Source organism: Chroicocephalus ridibundus, chromosome 2, assembly GCF_963924245.1.
Source record: "Chroicocephalus ridibundus chromosome 2, bChrRid1.1, whole genome shotgun sequence".
NCBI classification, from domain to species: domain Eukaryota; kingdom Metazoa; phylum Chordata; class Aves; order Charadriiformes; family Laridae; genus Chroicocephalus; species Chroicocephalus ridibundus.
In genome coordinates this window covers 34,076,351-34,083,465 of record NC_086285.1, presented here as the reverse complement: position 1 = coordinate 34,083,465, position 7,115 = coordinate 34,076,351, and the positions used below count along the sequence as shown (strand labels likewise).

Genomic DNA, 7,115 nt, shown 5'->3' with positions numbered 1-7,115 from the left:
GCTCTTCCAGAAGCCTCGTCTTTTTCTTCCCTGGGATTTATCGCTCCTCTGCTATTTCGTTCGCCCTCTCCGCCCTCCCATCTCAAACGCAGCCGGGGAGCTGCGGCTCCTCTGCCCCACGCCCGGAGGTGCCCCGTCTGAGCGGTGGCTGCCAGGCCGGCAGCGGAGGCGTGCGGTCCCCTCGCAGGGAGCAGCGAAAGTGCATCGCCCCATTTATTAATGGATGGCAATTTCTAGTTTTCCCTCTCAGGCGTTCCCCGTTTGAATCCGAGATGTTGTTAAAAAGACACACCACCTGCTCTGTGTTGCCAGCGAGCGGGGAAGGAGGCACAAAGGCGGGGGATGGGGAGGAACAGCTTTGGCTGCAAACATAAAAGAGAATTTAAAATAAATAAGCTCCGTTCCCAGGAAGCGGCGGACTCGGGCGCCTTCAGGGAGGGCGAGCAGAAGCGAGCCGTCGGTAGGCACAGAGTGTGGGCAGAGAGGTCTGCACCTCCTCCCCCCTCCCGGTATGCCAGGTTGGGGACCCGGATCCTCCTGGGTTTCTCTTAAGGAGAAGGACTCAAGAACTGGTGCGTATGTACGAAGCTAGTGCTTGGCTTCCCCGCTGCCTCCACCTCTGAAGATGGCTTTCTCCGAGCGCAGTCCTCCAGCCTGACAGGATGAGGCTGTGCCTTCCCCTCTCCCCAGCCCAGAAACGTGCGGGTCCTTCGGAAAGCCAGACCCCGGGGGCGCTCGGGGATGGGAGCGCGGTGCGTGCGAGAGCGGGACAGAGTTAGGATGTGCCTGGATGCTGCCCGGCGGGTAATTTCCCCTTCCTCCCCTTCGCTGCAAGCCCTGCCCGCGGCAGCGAGGAAAGCCCGAGAGATGCGGGTTGTCCCGGCCGCTCCGGGGCAGCCACCCCCCCGGCGCAGGCACTAAGCGGCCCGCTGGCCCCTCCGCAGCAGCGCAAGGGGGTGCACGGGCACCCCCATAACCTCCCACCGCGGTCCCCCAGCACCGCCCCAAAGCCGAGTGCGAACCGAAGGAGCCTGAGGCAGAAACCACAGAGAGGGAAGCCGAGAAAGGGCTTGGGGTAAGGATGTATGCGTGTGGGGGGGGAGGCCGGATCACTTGTGAATGGCTTGAAAAAAAAATAATTGGGGGAGGGCGTGGAGGGGGGGAAGCGGAAACTTTCCTATAAAACTCAGCAAAAGTCCCTCCTCTCCACGTCAGGCCAATGACACTGCTGCCCCCAAACTTTCCGCCAGCAGGAGCTATAAGAACCTCCAAGTCTTCAACTTTCTCCCAATCCCAGACACCTCGAACGGGCTCCAAGGAGGGATCGGGAGGGATTTTTTATTTTTTTTGGTTGGCGTTTTTTTTTTTTCCTCTTGGATCCTGATGCCATCCCCCCTCCCCCCAAAGTGAGGTCCTCCCTCCCTCCCTCCCTCCTCCTCCTCCTTCTCCTCGCAGGCCAGCGAAGCAGCCGATCAAGGGGGAGCTGGCGGGTTAGGTGCCCCCCTCTTCTCCCTGCCCTCCCCCCCCTCCCGGCCCGCTTCTCGCGTCTCCCCCCCAGAGATGATGCAGCAGGACGAGTCAAACTCGCCAGTCTCCCCCGCCGACGACAGCTTGAGCAACAGCGAAGAGGAGCCGGACCGGCAGCAGCTGCCCAACAACAAGAGAGGGGGGCGCAAGCGGCGCTCCAGCCGCCGCAGCGCCGGCGGCGCCGTCGGGGCCGCGGACGAGCCCTGCAGCCCGGCCCAAGGCAAGCGGGGCAAGAAGTGCGGGGCGGGCGGGGGCGGCGGGGGCGGCGGCGGCAGCAGCAGCGGCGGGGGCAGCCCCCAGTCCTACGAGGAGCTGCAGACCCAGCGGGTCATGGCCAACGTGCGGGAGCGGCAGCGCACGCAGTCGCTGAACGAAGCCTTCGCCGCCCTGCGGAAGATCATCCCCACGCTGCCCTCGGACAAGCTGAGCAAGATCCAGACCCTCAAGCTGGCGGCCAGGTACATCGACTTCCTCTACCAGGTCTTACAGAGCGACGAGCTGGACTCCAAGATGGCAAGCTGCAGCTATGTGGCCCACGAGCGGCTCAGCTACGCCTTCTCCGTCTGGAGAATGGAGGGCGCCTGGTCCATGTCCGCATCCCACTAGCAGGCGGCGTCCCCCACCCGCATCCCCCAGGCAGGAGCCCTAGGTAAGGCAGGAACCCCGAAACCGGCGGGAAGAAGGTGGGGGGGGGGGGGGGGGGGCGAGGGGCCGCCGGCTGCGCCGTGGGCCGGTCACGCGTGGCCGTGGGGGAAGAGGGGGCCCTCCCCGTCCGGCGGGGCCTGGCTTCCAGGGCCGGCCGGAGAGCAGGGCGGCTGGAGGTGTCCATCCCCCCGCCCCGTCCCGCTCCAGCCCCGGCGCGTCCCTCCCCCTGCGCGGCCCGAGGTGCGCCCCCGGCCCCGCGGGGCCCACGCGTGGCGGGGCGCTGCCGGCGGGCGGCGGGGGTGGGCTGCGGGCGGGGAGGCGGCGGCGGTGCGGGTGTGCCCCAGCCAGATGGGGCCGGCCTGAGATCACTCTCTCACCAAACGCCGCGGAGCCAGCGGGGCTGCTGGGATGGTTCCTGCTGCTGCCGCCGCTAGTATTTTGAAGGGAATCCATGTCCGCCCGTGTGCTGCCCCGGGAGCGCTTCCCACCGCCCCAGCAGCCCCCTTCCCTCCGCTCCGACACCGCTGGTCACCGGGCCGGGGTGTCACCCGGTCCCCGCACCGCCTGCACGGCGGGGACACGCGTTTCTCCCTCCTCTGTTCGTGCCCGCTACGTGTATTTCCAGAGCCAGGGAGATGTAGGTAGATGTATGTGTATCTTTCATTTCAGTAACGAGATTTCCGCCCTCTTTGGGTTTTTGCAGATGACATTGTTCCCACAGAAGGAGAAAATGGACAATCTAGAGACTCTGAAGTTGGATACGATTTTTTTTTGGTCTTGTCTAAAAAAAAAAAAATGTACCAAGGATTTCTTGGAAATTGGAAGAGCAATATCCAAATTCAAAGCAGGGCGTGGGGAGCACTTAAGGAAAGAGAGACAAGGGCTTTGGACAGTGACTACCCTTTGGGCGTCGGTACAATCCACACATCTCTGCATTCTGATAGAAGTCTGAATCGTTCGATTTTTTTTTTTTATTTTGACGAAGAATGTTGGAATTTAACTTTTTTTTTTTAATTTGCCTTTTTTTTTTTTGCATGCATTCCCAAGAGGTCGTGCCTATGAGCCACTGATGAAAGGAAATACATTATTGTGGACTTTCTTCATTCTTGAATGAAACCAACCAGCCAACCAAAAAATATCCCTGTAGAGATGAAAACTTTTTTTTTTTTTAGGGGGGAATATGCTGGGCTCAAGCTGTTATATACCCGGTTCCTAACTTTTTTATTATTATTATTTTTCCTCTGAGAAAAAAATAAACATTTTATTTATTTATTGATGACCCATGTTAAAATGCAAATAGATCCGGTGTCTAAATGCATTCCTATTTTTATGATTGTTTTGTAAATATCATTGTATATTATTTTTCTGCAATAAATAAATATGATTGAAATTTTAATAACCATAAAGTTTGGTCTCTCTGAGAACTCAGGGTTGGAACTGGAGATAAATACCTGCTTGTTGAGCTGTAAAGACACCCAAGAGAGAGGGGGCACTAGTATAAACAAACCAGGCGAAAAACGCAAATAAACTAGCTACTGACAGACACAGGCATGTTATTTATTGAGACAGCTTTATTATTCTGCGCTGAAGCTCGCTGCGTTTCGGGGGGAAGGTATTCTCTCTTCTCTCTTTCTCTCCCTTTCCCCCTTTATTCTTAACGCCGAGCATCGCGCAGTTCCGCGGGTAGCGGAGCTTTCGAAAGCCGCGGAGCTCTGGCGCTGCCGCTGTGCTTTGCCCCCCAGATGTAAGGCAGGAGCAAGGCCCATTCCCCAGCCCCCGGAGCGGGCTTTTTTGCTGATATCCCTGACGAAGAGGCACCGGTTTTAAACAGGGATTCGTCCATCCACGGGCAAAGCGAGAAAAAGTGAGATTGAAACAGGGAAGTGTCTAGCGAGTGGGGTTTTCCGGTGGAAGTGATGTTTGACTGCTCTGCTCTCTAGGGTTTTATATAATATATAGACTAGCAATCACATTTGCGTTGTACAAAGCACGGAGGGATACGCTAACCCGCCCTCTTCTCCTTTTCTACACGTAGGGCGCATGTTGCCTCTGTTCCTCCTCACCATACCCTCCGCGGGGTCCCAGTGTGCGGCGAGAGCCCAGTTGTAAGAGAGAGGAAACCTCCAGCTCTGAGGGCTCGGAAGGAAGGTGAAAAGGGAAGTTGTTCAAACCAAAAAAAAAAAAAAAAAAAGAAACCAACCAGAAAAACCAACCCAACCCCAAACAAATCCAAACCCCAACCCTGACAAACGGACAGCTGATTCCGCCTCTGCTGTCACCCGCTCATCTCCCAGCGCTTCGCAGCAGGTCCATGCCCGGGGAGCGGCGCCTCCTGCCCCTCCGCGGCTGCGCAGGGTGCGCGGGTGCTCAGGGCCGCCCGCCGCGGAGCGCCCGCCCCGGCCCTGGGAGCCGAGCAGTGACCCGCACGGAGACGGGGACCCTGCCGCCGGGATTCAGCCAGTGTCTAGGGTAAATAGGATGGGGTGTTTTTTCAAAACAGAGCCTGTTTGCATAGCCCAGGTTGAGTTGACTTTATTGCCTGAATGTTTTTGTTTCCATTTCCACATATTACCGTCTATTGCTGACATAACAGTATTATAAATTTAATATTGTGCATATTTTAGGCCAGTGCGCAATGTTTACAGTAGAGAGCCCGCAGCGCTTGTTTGCACTGCCGGATTAGCGAGGACTTGGAAATTGGATGGGGACTCTGGTGGTCGCGGCCCTCCGTGATGGAGAGGAGGGGGAACCGCTGGGAGCCCCTGGGGGGCCGCTGCCTCCCGCCGGCTCGCCGGACCCGCAGCTCCCCCGCTCCGATGCGACTCGCATCTCTCGAAAAACCCCGCTCCGATGCGACCCGGCTACCAAGGGGGAGGTAATGTCTGTCCGCGTTCCTTCGGCTGCAGCAAAAGCGAGGGGCAAGGGGAACAGACGCGGGGTTTTGGCCGTGGGGATGGGGGAAATTGAAGGGTTGGGGGTGTTTTCAGTTATTCCTTTTGGGGGAGAAATCATAGGGGGGAAAGAGGGAAAAAAGCCCTACTCTTAGGAAGAAAACAGATTCGGAAAATAAAAAAAAAAAAAAAAAACAACAAAAAAACAACGAGATGAGCTGCTCGATGCTTCAGGGAAGGCTCGGTTCGTGGACGGGGATTCCGGAGAAATATGGATGAGAGGAATCAAGTGCATGTTAAAAACCCTGCTCGCCCTTAGAAATGGGCCGAGAAATCCAGAGCAACTCCGTTTGATGGACTCAAACCTGATTGACCCCGTCGCAAGCAGGGAGCGGTCTCTGGCCCCAGCCTGTGCTAGCCCTTTCCAGCCAGCCGAAATACCCGGGTGAGAAAAAATCCCCAATTTCTGTCCGTGGGGCTCACACCACCGTCGGATCTCCCCGCCTCACCCCTGGGTCCCTCCAGCCGGGTCCCTGCGGGCACCGCAGCCTGCCCCGAGCACCCGGGGGTGAAAAGCCGGTTCACTTTCCCGGCTGCGAACCGCTACCTTTAATTCATTTAAAAAAAAAATCATAAAAAGGAGATAATCCTGATTTAAAACTACAATCCTGCCCTTTCCTGGGTTAGAGTTGGAGACTGCAGAGGCCTGGTGCTCCTAGGGCTAGAGCCAAAAGCGATTAAGTCAGAGTCAGGCTTACTGTAGGAAAAAAAAATATTAATTTGTCTTTGGGGAATTTTAAACACTCTTGCAATCAGAAAATGAACTCTGCCTTTGGAAGTCCTGATTGATTTTGCTTCTTTCTCCGAGGCATCAATATGCCCCCTTTATTCGCAGACAAGGAAACCCGAGCGAAGAGGTCCCGGGTCCAAGCAGCTTCCCCCCCGGCTCATCTCCACCGCCCCGGCCGCGCCGCCGGGACCCGCGGGGCGCGGAGCTGGTGGAGCTGGCGGGGCTGGGAGGTGGCGGAGATGGCAGAGGTGGCCGAGGTGACGGGGCTGGGAGGTGACGGAGGTGGCGGGGCTGGGAGGTGGCGGAGGTGGCGGTGCTGGGAGGGTGCCGGCGCTGCACGGCGGCCGCGGGGGCTCGGCGCTGCGCCTCCTGCGGGGCGGCGGGTGGGGGGCGCCGGCCGCGGGCCCTCGCACATTCCTCGGTTTGGCAGGGGCCGCCCCGCTGCTTTCTCCAGGCCGGTATCAGATTCCTCCCAGGCGTATGATTTCACTTGAAGTCCTGCCCAGGAGCCCTTCAAAGTGCGCGCTTGTCCCGCTCCCATGATGTCAGGCAGTTTTCCCTGCATCTGTAATTTTAAGGAAAACAAACAAACGGGAGGTGGGAGGGGGAGAACGGGGCGGGTGGGTCGGGAGGAACGGACACCAAAGACACGGAAAAGCTCAGGGGAAGAAGGGCTCACCTGCGGCGCCGGCAGCGTGGGCACCTGCCGCCCGGGGAGAGCCGCGGCGGGGCTCGGCGCCCCCGGGAGCGACTCCCGGGAAGGGGCACGGCTCCCGGCGCCGGTTCCCCCCACCCCGCCCCGGTACTGCTCCCCCCCTCCGCCGCCCGTCCTCCCGGGGCGTCCACACGGCGCTCCCTTCACCTGCCCCGCTCCGGCAGGCAGCGGGCCCACCGGGGAGAGCGTGAGCGCTCCGCCACAGATTAACATCTTTGGGAAGAGGGTGGTGGTGGTGGTGACGGCAAATCCAGTCCACCCCGTAGAGGGATCCGGCTGGTTAAGGCGAAAAAAAAAAAAAAAGAGGCGCATACATCCACATCCCACCAGGACTCGTTTTATTTGCTGCACAGCATAACCTGCCCGCAGTAAACATGGCACAGGATGTATTTTACATTAACTTCTGCACCAGCTTCTTTCGACTTCAGTCCACTTAATGTTCTTGGCAAATCAAAGCACGTGTCCTTTGAAGAAGGTGTGTAATTGGAGTTTAAGGCATGTATGGAATTCCCAGATGTCTATAAAGTAAGAAGGAGCATTTGGCAGG

General features: G+C 58.1%; 1 protein-coding gene across 1 annotated transcript; it reads left to right on the top strand.

The window, feature by feature from the left end:
• Positions 1 to 701: 701 nt before the first annotated feature.
• TWIST1 (twist family bHLH transcription factor 1) lies at positions 702 to 3,448 on the top strand. The gene is made up of 4 exons (XM_063323898.1): positions 702 to 804; positions 945 to 1,075; positions 1,559 to 2,176; positions 2,876 to 3,448. Exon 3 carries the CDS (start codon positions 1,561 to 1,563, stop codon positions 2,131 to 2,133), a length of 573 nt encoding a protein of 190 aa, XP_063179968.1. The 5' UTR covers positions 702 to 804; positions 945 to 1,075; positions 1,559 to 1,560; the 3' UTR covers positions 2,134 to 2,176; positions 2,876 to 3,448.
• Positions 3,449 to 7,115: the final 3,667 nt, after the last annotated feature.

What these genes read in the sequence shown, in the direction of transcription:
- TWIST1 (XM_063323898.1), top strand. Translation starts at nt 1,561, where the DNA reads ATGATGCAGCAGGACGAGTCAAACTCGCCAGTCTCCCCCGCCGACGAC.